Source organism: Moschus berezovskii, chromosome 22, assembly GCF_049115385.1.
Source record: "Moschus berezovskii isolate FMDL1 chromosome 22, NW_MosBer_1.0, whole genome shotgun sequence".
NCBI lineage: Eukaryota > Metazoa > Chordata > Mammalia > Artiodactyla > Moschidae > Moschus > Moschus berezovskii.
This window is the reverse complement of record NC_142481.1, coordinates 55,971,106-55,991,778: the sequence shown is the minus strand read 5'-3', so window position 1 is coordinate 55,991,778 and position 20,673 is coordinate 55,971,106. Positions and strand designations below refer to the sequence as shown.

General features: G+C 44.3%; 1 protein-coding gene across 2 annotated transcripts in view; it reads left to right on the top strand.

The window, feature by feature from the left end:
* GAN (gigaxonin) overlaps window positions 1–20,673 on the top strand; it is a 59,394-nt gene that overhangs the window by 2,506 nt on the left and 36,215 nt on the right. The window contains exon 1 of one of the 2 annotated variants that reach the window (XM_088830776.1): window positions 10,028–10,144. The exons of the other annotated variant lie outside the window; for it this stretch is intronic. Coding sequence (XP_088686902.1) covers window positions 10,116–10,144 — 29 coding nt within the window. The 5' untranslated portion in view covers window positions 10,028–10,115. Of the gene's footprint in view, window positions 1–10,027; window positions 10,145–20,673 lie in introns of those variants that run through there. 2 annotated transcript variants of the gene reach the window in all.

Here is a 20,673-nt window from a genome sequence, read left to right as displayed (position 1 = left end):
ACAGTGAGGTTACTAGCCCTTAGTGGTTCAACTAGGATTAGACTTCAGGTTACTGATACCTAGTCTCCTCCTTGTTTACCATACCAAATTAGAGCATTACTTGCATTTAACTAGTCTTTGTGTAAATTCTCTTACTGACTTTGTTTATCAAGTACTTTCACATACTGTGTCATTTTTATGTTTATTTTCAGCCATCTTGCACAGTAGGTAGGACAGTTATTTTTGACATTTTCTAGATAAATATGAATTGGTCAGTATGTGTTTTTTCGGGGACTGATTAATTGCTATAGGTTTATTTGGTCATTGAAGCTGTGTATTTATTCCTGGGGTTCTTTTAAAATTATCAGTCTCAAGGCTTCTTCAAAGTAATGTGACTAATTTATATTACTATTTAGAAACAAACTGTTTAATTTTTGACACCGATTATATCGGGCATTTATAATGTCCCCATTTTGTTTGAGTGAAACTTTGAAGAGTTATAGAGAAGCAAGATGAATTTGTGTGTTCCAGAACTTGATGTTTCTTATTTCCCTTTGGAGGCGTGAACACTTCAGTCCATGATGCCATTAATGTATGGATTGGGTGTTTGCAAATTTGGTAGTCTGAGTTTTGTTTAACGTCTTCAGTTTGCCTGGTTTTAGAAAGTGTCATAGATATATGAAGTTGTGTGGCTTAGAAACAATGTTACATATTGTTTCTGTATCATCAGCCAAGGGAACCAATCCAACTTTGTGGCACTAGGAATTAAAGCGAATCATTTGGCATACTTTTTACTCCATATAAAAAGTCTTTTAGCCTAACTTGGTTTTAATCTTTTCCTGTGCTTTATCTTTGGTTTAGCATTTGTTTTTCCTCCTGATCATCTTAGCACCAGAAGGACTTCTTTTATAAAAGGAAAAAGCCGGGAAAACCTAAATTCAGCAACAAACCCCTAATCATCACCTGAAGGAAGGCTGGGTGGGGCATGTGTCACACCGCCGAAGATTGAGGTGCTCCAGGGAGGATGGGCAGAGACTCCCAGAGCTCGTCACTCCCCACAGCTTACTATGGGATGCTGCTTTCCCAGCATGCCCTCTGCCCAGCACTTTCTCATGATCCCTGAATGGCATTTTCCCTTCGGTTTGTTGGCAAAAAAACAATCTAAACGTAGCTGACGACCTTTAAGAATGATGACATTGAATTCAGAGCTATAATGACGACCCACAGCAACCCTTTCCTTTCTCAGCAACCATGAGACCTTCTGGGAAAGGTTCCCTGAGGCTTGTAGGAAATTTCCTTTTCTCCTGAGTATTGCAAAGTTTGCTTTGCTTCATGTCTTAGGCTCTTCTCATTCTGGCACAATTCCCTTGATCTGGTGTGGAGTTCGCCCCTCTTTTCTTTCGTGAGCTGTGGCTCTTGGAGCATGATGTCTGTGAAAGAATTTGCAAGTGAATTGCCGTGTGGTTCTGTGGTGGTATGATAGGGCTCGTTCAGGTTCCAGTCCCATATCCACTTTGGGGAATTTGGGGTTTTCTAGGGAATCTGTTGGAACAGGAGTTTGTTTAGCTTTTAGTCCCAGAGAGTCGAGGAAAGAAAGATTCCCAAGAATTTGGACCCTGTGATAAGTTAGCCAACAGTAAGAATGGCAATTTCTGTCTCTTATGTTTTGAGAAAAAGCTGGTCTAGTGGGTGTGGAGTGGAGCCATTGGGCCTAGACTCCAGCCTGAATCATCTTGGACAGTTCTGTGGGCCTTAGTCTAGTCTTCTCGTCTGTGAAGTGAGGGTGATTGGGCTATGTGCTGGTTTTGCTCTGCTCTATGTGTCTGTGTCGTGAGGAGGCAGAGATCTGTCGCTGTCTTACAGCTTTACTGTACCATCTGTAGTTTTGTTGGGACTTCCCTGGTGGTCCAGTGGTTAAGATTCAGAGCTTCCACTGCAGCAGGTGCAGGTTCCATCCCTGATTGGGGAACTGAGATCCCTCATGCTATGCAACATGGCTAAAAATATTTTTCTTTTAAATTTTGTTGCACATTGATGTTACAGCCTTCCCTTTGCCTTGTCATGCAGGACTTGGTTGCATATTCTGCTGCATAAATTCTAGCTCTGTAGAGTTCTTTTGTTACAAGCATTTATTTTATGCTGTTAATTTGGATGCGTTCCAAGGCCTAATTATTGATGAGCCTGTTTTGCCATTTAAATCTAAAATTTGACTCATAGATGATGCTGAAGAAACTTCTTGACGAGACTAATATGATCCCTGTGGGAGTCCAAGTTTCATGGTAATGTAGAAATTGTTGTCATCCTTTCCTTGGATACTTGAAATCCGCCCTTTAGTTTCTGAGCACTGATGTCTATTAGTTTTGTCTGCTGTGTGCAGAGCAAGCTTTTAGTCCTGAAGTCTCTTTTCTTTCACTTGTGCTTGAGTTCTTAGTTACCTCAAAGCAGCTCATGAATGATTATCATAAGCGTTTTGCATAGTGATTGTAACCTGTTAGGTTTCTTAGTCCTCACGGGTTCAGCTGGAAACTCCAGGTGGTTCTGAGATGCTTACTGAGTCCAGAGCAATCTTTAAGTCAACTGTACCTACTCCTGCTGCACTCTGACGGTGATGGAAAATACTCTGGGCTTGAATATCTTATGAATGGATCTAGGCCGTATTTGGCCTTGTTTGTTTCTATCCGTTTACTGTAAGGCATCCCTGACAACTGCTTAAAAAGATGAAATCTGCCCTGAGCAGCTTAGTCACAGGTTTCAAAATGATCATCTCCATTCTCCTCTTCCTCCCCTCCTTCCCTCTTCTCCCCGTCCTTCCCCTCTTCCCCCTCCTCTTCCTCATCTTCCTTTAGTATTGGATTAAACCCTGTTCTTAATGTGAGATTTTCCAAAACCAATATTAAAGTATGTTCTCTTTCAGAAGATCAAACAAAGATTTTCTCAGGGCTCCTAAGAAAACCAAGAGCTTGTAAGTTGGAGCTCTAAGTTTAACATAGATTACTCATTTCAGCTGAAAGATACACGTTTATTTATACAAGGCAGCGGTTGCCACTCTTAGCAGCAGTGAATGCTCTAATTCTGGAAGGTTCTCGGAAGGTTTCAAATGATGAAACAGATCGATAAAATTCTTGTTAGACCAAGGGATCTAACATTAAGTGAAGTGTTGAATGTTTAGATTTATTGTATAGCTTTCTCAAGGCTTGTTATTTTAAGTAAAAAGCAATGTTACAGAGGTAAATCTTTAAATCTTAGCTCCACTGAATACCAGCTGGTAAGTTCTCCCTCTTTTAACTGTGCCCTCTGACTTTTGCCTCTTCTTCCAGTTGGCGTTTTCTTCTGCAAGTTCTCTTCAGTGTTCTTACAGTAATTTTTATTATATAATTTAGAGAGTTGAGCAAAGTGCTTTTCCACATAGGAAGTCTGGCTTCTCAGATTTGTTGTTGTTCAGTTGCTAAGTGGTGTCTGACTCTTTTCCACCCGTGGACTGCAGCGTGCCGGGCTCCTTTGTCCTCCACAATCTCCTGGACTTTATTCAGATTCATGTCCATTGAGTTGGTGATGCCATCCAACCATCTCATCCTCTGCTGCCCCCCTTCTCTGTCTGCCTTCAGTCTTTCCCAGCAACAGGATCTTTTCCAGTGAGTTGGGTCTTCGCATCAGGTGGCCAAAATATTGAAGCTTCAGCTTCAGCAGCAAGTCCTTCCAATGAATATTCAGTGTTGATTTTCTTTAGGATTGACTGGTTTGATCTCCTTGCCATCCAAGGATTTAGGTTTGGATAGTATAGACCAAGCATCCAGATTATAAAACTGCCTTATCTATTGTTTAAACTGTTAATCAGTCTGTCTTATGATATCAAAGTGAGGCTTAAATTCTATTTATATTCCATAAAGAAAACATAATTAGTACAAATAAGGAGTCGTTTTGCTTCTGAGTCCTCTGGGGAGTAGCATCATCCTTCGGAAGAACACAAGTCTGTCATTCTGTATGATCGAGCTATGATATAGATGAATAATCTGTAAGCTGGAATTCTAGGTTAAGGGTGGAGATGCAGGGGTGTGAGTGTGACAAAGGGCAGGTTACGGTTGCAGCCTTGAATTCTGAGTGCTCCCTATGGGTCATCTTTCTCCTAAAACATGATGGGCCCAAAGAAGGAAGGAGAGCAAAGGCTCTAGGAAAGTTGGCAACCACAGCTGTGTGGAGGGTGAAGGCAGTGTGTCCTTCTGAATGTCCTTCATCGCTCAGCTGGAGTTCCTGACCCCTGTGCTCAGAAGGGCAGAGACTGAAGTTGTCTTCCTAAGCATTTATTGCCAAAGAATATCTTCACCGAATGATGGTCTAATGTTTGCTGCTTTCAATTCTCTATGGGAATAAATTGTAATTTTTATTCCTTCTTTTCAGAGATTTTAGGAAAATAGAATACTCAGGGAAAATAAGATCTCAGGGAAATATTTTGTTAGATGAAAGAGTTGGCCTTCAGGCAATAAAGCTTTAAGAGGCAGCACATATCAAGTGGAAGTGGGGAAGACTGGTTTTAAAAATAGACTGTTGTAATGGGGTATAGACCAATACAGTGTGCTTTGTTTTTCTTTTTACAGTTAATGTGCTAATGGGTATAGAACCTTAAATGTACATTTTTGCTCATAAGTATTTTGTGATTCTTTTTAAGGACCATTTGGCACCTGCAATTTTTGTGTTAACATTTTAATATTATAAAACATAGTCACATTCACATTCGTCAGTAACCAAGTGCCTCTGCCTCTGAATAATTCTAAATTGTCGTGTATTATTGAGCTCAAAATATTTTCAGACCTTTGTCACTTGAATTGTTCATGTCAGTTCTCTGAATTGGAGGAAACCTCACATTTAAGGTGTGAGTTTGGTCTGCATCTCATCTACCACTTTAAGCCCATTCACTGTGAGTGGCTGTCAGTGTGAGGAGGTGGGATTGGGAAGAGCAAGAAAATCCTTAGAAAGCAAAGTCAGTGATTACTGTTTGCTGCTCTCTCCTCACTAGAGCCCACTTCTGCTTCAGGGATGTGAGTTGGAGGCCAGCAGAAGCCATCATTGTCTTCAATGTTTCATCTGTTAGTGACGGGAAGAGTTTCCCACACCTGTCCAGCTTTTCCTCCTGTGCTCCAGCTGGTATGGGAAGTTCAGACTTACCCTTGCAGATTAGAGACTTCCTGCAGGTGGTTGGTTGGTTGGTCCTTACGTTTATTTTCCTGCCTGGCTCCTTAACACTGGTGCCTGTGTAAACAGAGCTGCCTTTGCCTGAAAGGGATGAGGGCTGCTGCTTGCAGACACACCAAGATTCTCGTTTCTCTCACTCTTGCAGTGGTGCAGAAGCAAAGGAGAGGCTCTGCTTCCTTACTTCCTGGTCTTTTTACCTATTGATAGGAAGGGGAGTTACAAAAATGGACATCACCGTCACAGCTGTCGGTACATTCTTTAGAAATGTCATCACCCTTTAACCCATGTGTTTGGGAGCTTGTGCTCACCAGTGATAAAGTCCAATTCAAGAATTAGCATTGTCTGAAATCACTGAGATGTGCTGTGTATTAATTCATCAGAGTTCCCTATAAAGGGACCTTATATAAATAGTGTTGACCAATTAGAGATAGACATTCATTCAAAAAATACAACGGAGACCCTGGGTATCCACAACAACTGGGTGCTGGGTGGAGAGTGGGGGATCGGCAGGAGCTTGCATTTCAGGGTTTATGGAACATTACTCCTTCCCAGGCTCCATCGTCTTTCTTGTGTGCTGGGTGCCATTTGACTGTGTGTTCAGTGATCTCCCACAAACAGTGTCAAAACTGAGACTGAGCACATGGAGCTTGAAATCACTCAGCTTATTTTTTCCACCTCCGGGGGGGGTCAGTAAAGGAACGAAACATAAAACTAACAAGTGTTAAGTTATCGTTGATGTTCACTTAATTTTTCATGATATTGTGTGGTAGTACCAGAATTTCAAGAACGGAAAAAGAAGAGATTTTATTTTCAGAGGAGTTACTTCTGAAAGTCTGCTCTAAAAAGTATACTTAAATGACTCATCTAATCATTCGCTACTGTGTTAGTAACCCCCATTCATTACATTTACAGAAACAGCTGTTTTTAAGTAGAGAATATAGATCATTGGTCAAAGGTTTCCTAAATGCTTGATCATTCATTAAACTTTCCTTGAGCATTGCATTTATGCACGGTGCTGCCATGCCCTGGGCCTCCCGGGCTCTGGATCCTTGGAATTCGGCTGGGGAGGCAGACAGTGAAGAGATCTCGTTGCAGAGAGATGTAAGGGGCGGACCAGCTTGGGGAGCACCACTCTGAGGAAGAGCTGTCTAACCTGAGATCTGGAGGGGGTGTGGAGGAGGGAGAGTCAGTGTGGGCAGAGCTGGGGGCCACAGGGAGAGCACAGGGAACAGAAGTGCTGTGATCTGATTCAAGACTGGATTGGAACACCAGCCCGAGGAGATGATACACAGTTGGTGGAGCTGCAGGAAACCAGATTGGGGGTAGCAGGGCCTCGTAGTCCTGAGTTCAGAGTGGCATGTACACTGCTCCCTACTAAGGTCCAGCTTCCGCTGGAACATTTCCTGGAGAGCTGTATGTTGGGAGCTGGCTGGGTAGGTGGCAGATACAGGAAAGGGACCTCAAACTTTTTTTTTCCAATATAGTTTAGTCTGTGTGAGATAGTTTAGATTTTATCAGAAGAGTTTAGGTCAGGCATTGATGAGAAGCATTTTGGAGGGTGCTAGAATGTTTCATCATACGAAATGCTGGGCTGGATGAAGCACAAGCTGGAATCAAGATTGCTGGGAGAATATGCAATCAGATACGCATCTCAGATACGCAGATGACACCACCCTCATGACAGAAAGTGAAGAGGGACTAAAGAGCCTCTTGATGAAAGTGAAAGAGGAGAGTGAAAAAGCTAACCTAAAACTCAACATTCAGAAAACGAAGATCATGGCATCTGGTCCCATCACTTCATGGCAAATAGAGAGGGAAACAATGGAAACAGTGACAGACTTTATTTTCTTGGGCTCCAAAATCCCTGGTGATTGCAGCCATGAAATTAAAAGATGCTTGCTCCTTGAAAGAAAAGTTATGACCAACCTAAACAGCGTATTAAAAAGCAGAGACATTAGTTTGCCGACAAAGGTCCATCTGATCAAAGCTAGTGGTCATGTATGGATGTGAGAGTTGGACCATAAAGAAGGCTGAGTCCCAAAGAATTGATGCTTTCAAATTGTGGTGTTGGAGAACACTCTTGAGAGTCCCTTGGACTGCAAGGAGGTCAAACCAGTCAATCTTAAAGGAAATTAGTCCTGAATATTCATTGGAAGGACTGATGCTGAAGCTGAAACTCCAATACTTTGGCCACCTGATGTGAAGAACTGAGTCATTGAAAAAGACCCTGATGCTGGGAAAGATTGAGGTCAGGAAGAGAAGGTGACGACAGAGGATGAGATGGTTAGATGACATCACTGACTCGATGGACATGAGTCTGAGCAAACTTCAGGAGTTGGTGATGGACAGGGAAGCCTGGCATGCTGCAGTCCACGGGGTCACAAAGACTTAGACACGAATGAGCAACTCAGCTGAACTGAGAATGGTTCAGACAGGAGATAGGAGTGCCCTGGGTTTGGGTTCATCAGTGGAGTTGGAGTGGCTGTAGTAGAGGGATTAGCAGTAGGACTTGGTGAGAAAAAGGGAAGAGCCAGGAGAGCCCAGGTTCACTTCCTCTTTATCAGTGAACAATGCTAGTCATCACTTACTGGGCGTAGGAAGGACAGCTCTCAAAGACTCTGTCAAGTACAGGCTCCGTCCTCAGAGGTTACAGCTCAGGTGTGAAAGAACAAAGTGTGGAACCGAGGCTGTTTTAGTGGTACAGATACTTCCAGCCACAGGCGTTCCAAGGAGGAGGGGCCCCTTGCTTGACCCTTAGGGTGCCAAGGAGGAAACAGTGGCGCCCAGCCTGGGGCGTGAGTCAGAGGTAGAGGGCTGGGTGGGGCAGGTGGAGAGAGGGGCAGAAAGAGGGGTCCAGGTTGGCACAGGTGTGGGTGCAGGGGCTCAGGTGTGTGCTCACGATGGTAAGCGCGTGGGCTGGGCAGGGGGCTGGGCTGGAGTGGTGGGAAGTGCGGGTGCACGGCTGACCGGGACGGTCTTCTCCAGCGCCCGGCCAGTTCGTCTGGAGTTTGACTCAGTCGTTCACCTGTGGTATTACACCAGTAATGGGAACGGAGCTGTGGTCTGAGAAGGTCGCGTGGTCGTTTGTTCACAGGGCGACCAGAGTTGTTGACTGACTGAGGTCAGCACCCAGGGGCACTGCCCGGGCCCCCGTGTCAGTCGTGGCCGAGGTAGACATTGAGGGGCAAATCAACCGACTAACAGATTTTGAGCCCAGCTGCCTGTGAAGAATGGGGAGGATTACGATCTATCTCTGAGGTGTCCAGTTCAAGGTAGTGTTGCTCTGGAAACACTTTAATTAGGCTCTTCTAGTTGAAAATTCTACGGAGGGTGACACATACCTGTGAATACGAGCGTTTCTCATCTCTGCCTCTCTTGACCTCCTGCTTTTTATTCCTTTTCGTCCTTCAGGTCCCAATATCCCTTCTTTTGTACTATTTTTCCCGTTCTGCCGAATAATCACTCCCTCCTACAGGCTTCTCTGTGGTGGATGCTGTGTCCCTTCAGTGCAGCATGTGTCTGTCTTTTATCCAGTAAGGAAAAACAGAACAGACAGACGAACTGGGTGCTCTTAAAGCGTCTTCCATCTCCAGGGCCAGAGGCACTGGATCCATTAGTAAGTCTGTAGGTGAGAGAACTGAGTGGGCTGCAGTCTAAGTACTGATGAGGAAGTGGGAGGTGAGGGCTCAGGATGCTGCATCTTACCTGGCCGTGTTTTACTGTGTAGCTGAACGTGTGTCAGGGACTGGGGGAGAGGGGCCTCAGGGACTGGGGGAGAGGGGCAGAATAAACCATCTTAGGACAGATTTTAACCCAGGAGAGAGTCTTGAATTTTGTACCGCTTTAGATGGCGCAGTCAAGCTCAACAAAGTCCATTTCTGGTGCCAAGAAACCTGGGAGCAGAAACCAAATTCTTTCTTCAAAAGTAGTAGCTCCAGAGAGAGAGCTTTTGTCACAACATGACTAAAGAATTAATAGAGACGCATTCATTCCCGTGACAACATTTTGGAAGGCATTTTCAGCTTCAGGTTGTTTAGAGAAGTTTATAACAGATTATAAATGAAGGAGGCGCCAGAAACAGAAAGAGCATTTTGAGATGCTGAAGTGAAAGTCATCATGAGCTGTCTCTCATTTATTAAAGGGAACTGAAAGGGCAGTGGCGGGGTGCGGGGGTGGGGTGGGGTTGTATTTCAGGCTGTAGTGGGTTTTTGTTTTCCTACTTCCACTATCTTTTAAAAAAAAAAAGTTTCTTAAGCATTGTTCAATGCTTCGGTTTGAACTGCTTTGAAAGGATGAATACAAAGACAAGAAAATACATTCATATAAATTCTTACTTCTCCTTTGAATTTAATCACGAGTTCCATTTTGCTTTGGAAAAGGCAGACCTTCCTTCTGACTCTACATTGAGAGGGGGGAATAGAATGAGAAATACGGACCTACTTCTATGATATGAAATTTCAGTAGTATTCAGTGCCATTTGTGTGTGGCAGCAAGAAGAACCAGATCCACCAGTTTTTAATTAGAGAAGACTTGTGAGAGTGCCCCCAAGAGACTCTCCAGTGGTCCAATGGTTAAGACTCTGAACTTCCAACACAGGGGTTGTGAGTTCGATCCCTGGTCAGGAACTAAAATCCCACGAGCCATGTGGTGCAGCCAAAAAGAAAAAAGAGTGCCCCCAAACCAAAAGGGTTTCTTTTTGAGATGGCCATTTCCATGGGCTCTTAAGGTTACAGGAGGAGATTCTTTTAAGCAGCACCTGAAAAATCCTACCTGGGTAGAAAATCTGGAACTGTTTTGACAGGTTGAGGCATGACTGTCTCTCTTTTATTTCTAGAAGGCCAGGGTGTGACCAGAACAAGGAATCAGGCTTGTTTCATCCTAGAAGAATTTTCTGCTTCTCGAGTTGCTGCGTCATGGTTCTGTCTTTGAACTCGTCTTAAAATTTTAATATGCATTTTCAAACCTTGTCTTTTAAAAGGTAAATTTTTATTGACTGCTTTACTTTGAAACATATAAGAACTGGATTTACATTTTAAGAATCTTTTTTTAATACAAAAAGTTTTATGGGAAACCACATAAGAGTTCAGTTGTCTCCCTGAGTTCTTGTTCTGAACAGTGTACTAATATATTGTCACAGTTGTACTCTCTCTCTGTATATATACACACACATATATATGTAATTTCTGATTCATCTTTTCATTTGAAGTCATTTTATATCCCCCTTATATCTCAAGGTAATGCCCATAATCATTTTTAATAGTTATTTGTTATTACATCATTGCTGTTCGATATAATTTGCCTCATCATTCCCCTTTGACCTTTTAATTTTCAGTTCTTTTTTTTTCCTCCTGAATAGTAGCACTATAAACAAGTTAGAAAAAAAACAAAACAAAATTCTTGGTTCTTTTTTCTTGTATTTTCTGTGGGTAAACCCACTTTAGGGGCTTTGTCCCAGGCATATCTGTATCTGAAGATAGAACAGATTTGTTCTTGTTATATGAGACCAGATTACTGTCCAGGAAGACTGGATTATCATATCAAGACCCTGACAGTATGTATCTGATTTTTTTTTTCCTTTAGATTTATTGCCATTGCCTGGTCACTTTTCCAGGGTGTTTCTCAAAGTTATTACTGTTTTGCATATCATTGCTATTTTGTTAGGCTGAATTTTTAAATGTTATGTGTTTGCTATTGTAAAAATATTTAGAGCAGGGTTTGGCAAACTTTTCTCTAAAGGGTCAGAAATATTTTAGTCTTTCCAGTCTGTATACAATCTCTGTCACATATTCTGTTTCTTGTTTCAACAACAATCTTTTAAAATATAAAAAACCATTTTTAGTTGAAAGGGCATACAGAAACGGGCTGTGGTTTGTAGTGTGTCAGCCGTGAGTTTTTAAATTTGGATGTGAAATCTTTAACTCTGGAGATCATCTTCAGAGCTGTTTGCATGTCTGTGATGATCTGCATGCCAGTCTGCAGAGAGCAGAGGCTGACAGTCAAGGTTAGTTTTCCCTGGCTCTCTCCCTGCCCCGATGTTCATCTCTTCCTTCTAGGACATTCTGTAGTGTATCCTTTTCCTTGTCCTTAAAAGAAAAATAGTAATACTTTTCATTCCTTTCTGGCTCCTTTTCCTGAGCATAAAAGTATGCTTCAGTGCTTTCCAGCACCCAGTACATAGGCAGTGCACAAATGTTAAATACGTCTGATGAAAGCAAACACACTCTGCATCCTCTTCCAACAAATGCACGGTTTTCTTGACTTTGTGCAGACGATCTGTGAGGGAAGAGTGTGTGTATCTCGTCCTTGGTCTCACCTCCTGCTCCCCTCTGCCCATAGGCGCCTGTCTTCTCACTCCATTAAAACTGTTCTTCTAAAAACTGCTAAATATACTGGCCAAATCAGGTAAAAAACAACTTTTTTTATAGAGTTGATTTACAGTGTTGTATTAATTTCTGCCGTACAGCAAAGTGACGTAGTTACACATATATACACGTTCTTTTTCAGAGTAGTGAGTATGGTTCCCCGTGCTATACAGTAGGACCTTGTTGTGTGCCCATTCCACGTACAAGAGCTTCCACCTGCTAACCCCAGTCGCCCCCCCCGCCCCCGCCCCCGCAGCCAGCAGTCAGTGCTCTGTGTCTCTCTGTTTCCGTTTCATAGATAGGCTCGTGTGTGTCGTATTTCAGATTCCACGTATAACTGATACCATATGGCATTTCTTTCTCTGACTTCAGTGAAAACTTAAGTGCCTCTCCTCCTCGACCTGTCTGCTGTGTTTATCATTCTTGGTTTATCATGCTCTCGACACCTCTTGTCCCATTCCCCCGCCAGTCTCCTTTTCTGATTCTTCCTGTCTGTCCCCAGACGTGGTGTGGCACAGGCTGTGTCCTCGCCCTGTCCTCTCCCCACGACTGTCTCGTCTCCTCCTCTGTCCTCAACCCCAAGTGTGTCCATCTGATGGCCAGCCGCACGGCCACCCCAAGCCCAATCCGGCCCAGCTCCCTCTGCCCCCAGGCAGGTGGTCCTTCATCCACTGTGATGGCTGCTGTCCAACCAGGCTCTCCAGGAGGACCCGGGGGAGTCCTCGGGGAGGCCGCCTCCTCCCTTTCCCTTCAGCGTCAAGTTAATGCCAAGACCTGTCGTTTCATCCTCTCAAGTCTCTGGAAGCTGTCTCCTCTCTGCCATCGCCACCACTTGGGTTCGAGCTTCCACTGTTTCTGAGTTGTGGCAGGCTCCCTGCTGGCCTGTTTGTCTCTATGCTCAGGCTCCACCCGTCTCCCAAAGCTGCTGCCAGAGTGATGTTTCTAGAATGTAATTAGATAATGTTCGAAACTCCAGTGTCTTTGGGGATGTGGTTGATTCAGGCACTGGGGCAGGAAAAAGAGACTGTGTGCCTGAAGTATTTGTGCCAGAAAGTAAGGAGGGGCTCAAAAGAACATAGAGGCTTTTAGAAGGAACATGGAGCTGCCCTGAAAGAAGTCTTGATGGCTAAAGCTGGAACGATTTGAGCAAGAAAATGAATAACAATAACATTGGATTATAATCCATAGAATAAAGAAACACTGATGTATCTGTGGATGGATAAATAAATGGGGGAGAAGAGACAGTTCTTTCTTATAGAAGAAGCTCGATTAGTAAATGTAGAAGAAGGAATAAGAGAATCAGAAACCATCAGTTGAACACCACATTAATGTTGCCGGCAAGAGCTACCCGTGGAAACTAAAATTAGTGGGCAAGAGTTTGAGGAGAAAAAGGATATTTGCATATTCTCATATTAGCTCCTCCAGTGTATTTATTAATTACAAAGGGGAAAATGGTAACTTACAGTGGAGAAACCCAACAAACATCACATAACCAAGTGGCCATGGTTAAGGTCAGCAGTAATAACACACTGACATCACGTTCTCCCTGATGTGAAGGACACAGTATCCCTCTGGTAGTGTCCCTGCCAGAAATGCTCAACCTCAGTCTAATCATAAGAAATTCAGTTCGAGTTCAGGGACGTTGTACAAAATAATTGACCAGGGCTCACCGAAGTGTCAGGTCTCGAAAGGTGAAGAAAGATTGAGGAAGAATCGCAGGTTAGGGCCACAACAGCTGAGTGCAGTTTGGAACCCTGGATTGGGTCCCAGGACAGAGAAAGGACATTAGGGGGAAAGCTGCTTAACTCTGAATAAACTTACTAGTATTGTGCCAGTCTTTATTTCTTAGCTTTGGTCATTGTACTAAGATTATGTGAGTTTAGAGGAAGACAAAGATCAAATGATGTGACTTATATGTGGAATCTAAAAGATAAGGATGTAAATGAACTTATTTACAAAACAGAAAGAGATGCATAGAAATAGAAAACAAACTTATGGTTACCAAAGGGGAGAGAAGGGGGCATAGATTAAAGAGTTTGGGATCAATGTATACCACTGCTACATATAAAATAGATAAACAATATGGACCTGCAGTAGTATAGCACAGTGTAGAACTCTATTCAGTATTTTGCAGTAACCTGTAAAGGAAAAGAATCTGAAATAAAATATATGTATGTATAACTGAATCACTTTGCTGGACACCCAAAACTGACACAACATTGTAAATCAACACTTGTGATTGTGAAGTTGCTCAGTCGTGTCCGACTCTTTGCAACCCCACGAACTGTAGCCTGCCAGGCTCCTCCATCCATGGAATTTTCCAGGCAAGAATACTGGATTGGGTTGCCATCAACGCTACTTCAGTTTTACAAAATTAAAAACTTTCTTCTTTTGAATTTTTTATTTTGTATTGGGGCATAGCCGATTAACATGTTGTGATAGTTTCAGGTGAACAGCAGAGGGACTCAGCCATACATATACAGGTATACACTCTCCCCCAAACCCCCCTCCCATCCAGGCTGCCACGTGACACTGAGCAGAGTTCATGTGCTACACAGTAGGCCCCTGTTGGTTACCCATTTTAAACATAGCAGTGTGTCCATGACCATCCCAAACTCCCTAACTATCCCTTCTCCCTGGCAGCCATAAGTTTGTTTTATAAAATCTTTTTTTTTAAAGATCATGTAAGTTTATTAACATTAATAGATATGCTCTATGAAGGGTATACAGGAGCCCTGCAATTAAAAAAAACTTTCCAGTGAGTCTAAAATTATTTCAAGAGTTTTCTCCATTTCCCCTCCAGATGAAGTACAGATTCTCTTGCATGGTCTTTCAACTTGGATCTATTTGATTTCTTCGAATTCAGTTGAGGTTCAGTTCAGTCGCTCAGTCATGTCTGACTCTTTGCGACCCCATGAACGCAGCACACCAGGCCTCCCTGTCCATCACCAACTCCCGGAGTCCATCCAAACCTATGTCCATTGAGTCGGTGATGCCATCCAACCATCTCGTCCTCTGTCGTCCCCTTCTCCTGCTCTCAGTCTTTCCGAGCATCAGGGTCTTTTCCACTGAGTCAGCTCTTCACATCAGGTGGCCAAAGTATTGGAGTTTCAGCTTCAACATCAGTCCCTCCAATGAACACCCAGGACTGATCTCCTTTAGGATGGACTGGTTGGATTCTCCTTGCCGTCCAAGGGACTCTCAAGAGTCTTCTCCAGCACCACAGTTCAAAACCATCAGTTCTTCGACGCTCAGCCTTCTTTATAGTCCAACTCTCACATCCATACATGATTACTAGAAAAACCATAGCCTTGACTAGACGGACCTTTGTTGGCAAAGTAATATCTCTGCTTTTTAATATGCTGTCTAGGTTGGTCATAACTTTCCTTCCAAGGAGGAAGCGTCTTTTAATTTCATGGCTGCAGTCACCATCTGCAGTGATTTTGGAGCCCAGAAAAATAAAGTCAGCCACTGTGTCCACTGTTTCCCCATCTGTTTGCCATAAAGTGATGGGACCGGATGCCATGGTCTTAGTTTTCTGAATGTTGAGCTTTAAGCCAACTTTTTCACTCTCCTCTTTCACTTTCATCAAGAGGCTCTTTAGTTCTTCCTCACTTTAATACATGTTTTTGTCAAGAGCAGCACAGGGGCGATGGCGTGTCCTCCTGGGTGTGTGGTGTCGGTGGCCTGGAATAGCCACATGTCCTGACATCGTTAGTGTTGGTTTGATCACATGGTTAGAGATGGTGTCTCCTGGATTAATCTCATGCCTTTTCTCTTTGTAATTAACATGTAACTTACGGGGTGAGGCTTGGAGGTTATGTGAACATTCTTTTACCCCCCAGCTTCCCTCCCTAGTTTTAGCATCCAAGTACCCTGTGTAACTATCACTCCTTCTGTTATTTATTAGTCAAGTCTCCTAAATTTTGGAGGTAAGCAGCTGGGCAGGAAATCAAACGTTTACCACAATAAGGACAGCAGAGGGAGAAACAGGCTTTCAACAGACTGGGACAAAGCATTTGTCATAGAATGAAGTAACGGGTACTTTATCCAGAGGCTTCAGATGAGGAAGTTTAAAACTCAAGACTCCTAGAAATGGCCGGCACCATTTCGTTTCACCGACATTAAGCCTGTGATTAGAAGTGGGGCTGGTCAGTTTCTCAAGGGTGGGGACCACCAGCTATATGAGGTCCAGTTTCTAAATCCATGCCCAGTGCTGAATGCTGTGCAAAACGGAGTCACCATTTTTATGGGTTTGGATTTTGTAGTCTGTACATCTTTCCCTCTGGCAATTGCCGCATTTCTTCAGGAGTAATTAATGTCCCCCACGGTCATGTACACCCACTGTCCCGCCCTCCCTGTCCCCCAGATCAAACCCTGACTCACACTCTGCAGTTTCCTTGAGCTGTCCCTGTTTGAGGGGTACTTCATACTTTTCCACATTCTCTTATTTCAGGAGACATCATCTTTCCTAAGATAGATTTCTCTTTTGTTCAAATCACGCGACTCGAAGGCAGATATTTTGTGTTTTCATGTTTCTTCCAGATATTGATGTCACTGGATGTGGTTACTCAGAGCAGATCTAAATATGAAACGCTGTATTTCATCTTCAGAGCGGATGACGTGATGAGAGGAGGAAGATGGAAGGCGTTTTTGTGAATCCTCGTGGGCTCTGGGGTGGGGAGGTGGTCAGGGACAGGTGGAGACCGTGGAGGCATCCTCTACTGCGAAGTGGCTCTGCTTCAGCCTCATTACTGGGGGATGGGTGGGTGGGCTGACACCCGAACAGTAACCCTTTGATTTCCTGGAACCCTTTCCTAAGCTTCTCATTTGCCCATCACTCCGTAGCTGCTAATTTTCTGCGCAGTGCGCCAGAGACGGTAAGGGAACGGCCCTGAAGCAGGCAGGATGGAGCGCTGTGCAATCAGGCTTATTCACAGAGGACAGGCCTCCCCTTCGTCCATTGTCTGTTTAGGCCTCAGCACAAAGGCCGATGATTTCCTCGGGGGCCTCTGGGTGGTGGAACGGATGAGCTTTTGGTTCTCGAATTGCTGACTGCAGCACCCCCGGGCTGCATGCCGTGTAAGAGTGTCCCTTCCCCCAGTGCGGACAGCCCACGGGCGCTGCGCAGGGGAGCGTCCGGCCGCGTGGCGGGGGATGCTGCCACTCCTCAACACTGGTGCCGCTTTTGCCTTGGAGCCAGAGAAGCGCAGTAGCTGGTCACTGCAGCGCTGAAGCCCACCGGCCATGTGCTGTTACCAAGTCCCTGATATTCCCCAAATCCCCATTCAGACACCTGATGGGGTAGAGCAGTGAACCAAACAGAGTCCTTGCTTTCAGAGGTGTAGGTGTGAAACAGATACCATCTATTTGATAGTGGTAAATTCTAGGGAGAGAAATGAAGCAGGGAGGGGAAAGGGGATGTTATTTTAGATAACACAGTACCTGGGTCGTTCTTTGTGGGTGTTACCGGAGCAGAGACCTAGAGTCAGTGAAGGATTAAATCTTCCTTCCCCTAATCAGGCAAGTGGGAGGCAGACAGAACATTCCAGGCAGGAGGGCACACATCAGACTAAGCTGGGAAACTTTGAAAATATACACTGTCTTGGACCTGACATCATTAGTCTAGGACCTGCTTTATCTGTAAAAGCTCTCCAGAAGATTCTGGGAAGCAGGTTGGGGAGCTGCTCTTAAAATCCATTAAAATTATGAGTCACGCCAGGATCTATATGAGGGGGAAAGTTTTGATGGTAAATAAGTAAAAACCACACTCTCTCTGGGTGAAAAAAAAAAGACTTGGATGCAGAGAGAAATGAATAGAGGAAATTAAAGGAAATAACAAAGGAAAAGAAATAACATTGGACCCACTCTTGTAATAAGTTCAATTCTTAAGAGTAATAGAGAAATGTGACCCTGCTCCCCATTTCTGCTTTTTTCATGGCACCCCCTGTGCTGGTGGCAGTTCCCAGATGGGTCACACGATACCATGAGCTGAGCTTCCTCTGGTTTCTCTCCTCACTGCCCCCTGACTTTGCAGGGCCCTGTAGGAGGAGTGTTGTGGGGATCAGCTGGCCTGTGTAGGTTCCAGGTGCCGTGTGATGGGGTTACTAGAGGTTGTTCTTTGCACCTGCTTCGTATCCCACCGTGCACCCCGAGATCTCCGTGGGCCTCCCTCTGGGACACGAGGTCACGTGTCAGGCGTCTGTAAATGCATGTCTCTCGGGTGAATGGAGTTCTCAGGGGGTGGGAGCTGGGAGATAGATGGGTTCCTACATTCCCAATCGCCAAGAAGCAGGCCTTGTCCTGAGAGGATGCCATCAGTTGATGGAAATATTGCCTGCACATGTATATTTCATGAAGTCAGGTGGGACTTAAAAAAAAAAATCGTTTGTAAAGTAGACTTTTTAAAGTGAAGTTCATAGGAAGACTGAGAGGAAGAGAGGTTCCATAGCTGCCCACTGGCACGCGTGCAGAGCCTCCCCCGCCAGCGGGGAGACACAGTCACGACCGACGACCCTCCGCTTCCCCATCACCACCCAGGGTCCATGTCGTGGGTCTGGGCAGACGCAGGGTGGTTGGTGTCCACCATCATGGTATCGTACTGACCAGTGTCGCTGCCCTGAGATTCCTCTGCCCGAAAGGCCCATTTTTGGTATGGCTTTTAGCAGCTCACGAAGACTTGAGAGGGGGCGTCCGTAAGACAGACTCCCCGCAGGTGCAGACGTCGTCATTGGGGCCTCCGTGGGCATACGCACTGCCGAGCCCGTGGCCCTCTGCTCTTGGGAGCTGCCCGGTTTGACGGGAATCGTTTGAAACAGTGTGAGTGTGAGTCATGCCTGTGAATTGCCTTCCCTGGGGTTTCTGTGAAACTCCCTGAGCACTGCATTCTCTTGTATCCTAGCTGAGTAGGTTTCTTTGCTCTTATTGGAGACAAGCCTTTGCGTCTGAGGGGAAGAAAAGTCACTTATATGTGTTCTGTGTCACTGTCACCTCAAGTCCCAGTGTCAGTAATGTCTGCGGTGAGGAGGAGGACCAGACCTGATGACACGGTGCTCGTTAGGACATCTAGACTCGAGCGAACTTTCCCAGCCGTTGGAAGCTGGTTAGAAGAAGACAGTGTATAGCCAGCAGAGGACTTCGCTCTGTTACTTATTTAAAAGTCATGGGCCTCTTTCATAGATGTAAAACTGAATAATACCAGCTTCTTTATCAGGCAGTGACTTTTTTCTTATTATACCTTTTTTTGTGTTGTCAAAAGAAAGCAAAGCTGATTTTGTTTCACTTCTGTTTAATAGAACAGAAAATATGTGCTTGCCCAGAGAGTAGGTAATTGGAGGGAAAGGAACTCATGCCGCGTCACCCATAGGAGGCATGGTATAAATCCTCGGAAACAGATTGAGTTGGCTGGACTGTGTTGTCTAGGGCTCAACAGATGCGTCTCCAGAGTGGAGTCTCCACAGTAACTCTTGGGTCTGTTTCAGCAGTTCAGCCCAGGAGTGTTCAGAGACGGGGGAGCTCTCAAGTCACCTCATTTAACCTCTTTTCTCTACAAAGAGAGAACAGGGATGGTGGGGGGAGCGCCTTGCCCTGGAAACAGAAAACTGGGCAAGAACGGGACAGGAGTGGATGTTTATATCTGCGCACCGGAGGCCCCATCTTAGAATACTCCCCGCTGCTCCTTGTTGTAAAGAGTCTTATGAAATTCTCAAAGTGATATTTTAAGACTACTGCAGCTTCTAGGAGAGTTTGTAAATTGACGTCACATAGTAATAGAGACAAGGATATTGTGACTTCCGATGAATTCATGTATCATTCTAAACCTAGAGCGGAGACAGAAAACGAGAGAAGAGGGAGAACAGCAGTATAGGTACCCTCTAGTATCCGTAAAGTAACCTACAAGGATATATTGTACAACACAGGGAATACAGCCAGTGTTTTATAATAACTGTAAGTGGACTGTAACCTTTAAAGCTGTGAGTCACTGTATTGTGCACCTGTAGCTTATATAACATTGTGCATCCACTGTACTTCAATTAAGAAAGAAAGAAATCAGAAGAGTTGATTTACCTGCTGTTATATATGGACTGGACTTCCCTGGTGTCTCAGTGATAAAGAATCCACCCGCCAATGCAGGAGACCTGGGTTTGATCCCTGGGTTGGGACGATCCCCTGGAGAAGGAAATGGTGACCCACTCCAGTATTCTTGCCTGGAGACTCCCGTGGACAGAGGAGCCTGGTGGGCTACAGTCCATGGAGTCGCAAAAGAGTTGGACACTACTTAGTGACTAGACAACAACAACAAATATATGGACTAACTATAGAAACAAAACTGTCAGTTATTAGCTCTTTGGCTTAGCCTTTTCTTTTTAAAAATTAATTCATTCAGTCCAATTCATTGAATTTTCGGTTATATGTGATACGTGGCAAGGGAGATAGAAATGATTTGCAAGGTGAAAAAGTTCTAGATAAAAAAGGGAAAGTATGGAGGAAATATGTTGGTAGATATTGGGAAAATGAGGGTACTTACTGGAGGAAACAGATGTGAAACAATGGAACAAAAACTGTAGAGATTTAGTTGGGGAGATAGGGAAGTGAAGACAAAAGGAAGAGGAATAAGACAAGCTTATAAGGTTTATCGGTGAGAAAGGATGGTGACTAAGAAATCAAAGAAGGAGGTCATTGCAAATGGTCATGGGCTGTGAAGCAAGACAGTTTCACAACAGGTCTGAGTGACTCTTAGCATCTCAGATGGGAAGGGACTAACAGCCAACTTTCACTACATTCCTGACAGACAGGTGGACATCAGCCTCCTGGGACCTGCAGACCGGAGATGGTCTGTGAGTTGTCACCTGGCCATGATAATGTTAGAGGGACAGGAAGGTGGGAAATTTTGGATCTGAATTTAAACTGTAATTAAAATAAAGTTTTGTGATTTGACCCTCAGACGTTTAAAGACTTCGATAGTACAGTGATTCGGTTTTCACGGACTCTGAAAAGGGTCAGATTTTATAGACGTCTGAAATGGTCAGTATTTAAGGAAGTCTTTTGTTTTTTCTGTTCTCTTAGCCATTGGGATTCCCTGGTGGCTCAGATGGTAAAGCGTCTGCCCACAATGCAGGAGACCCTGGTTTGATCCCCAGGTTGG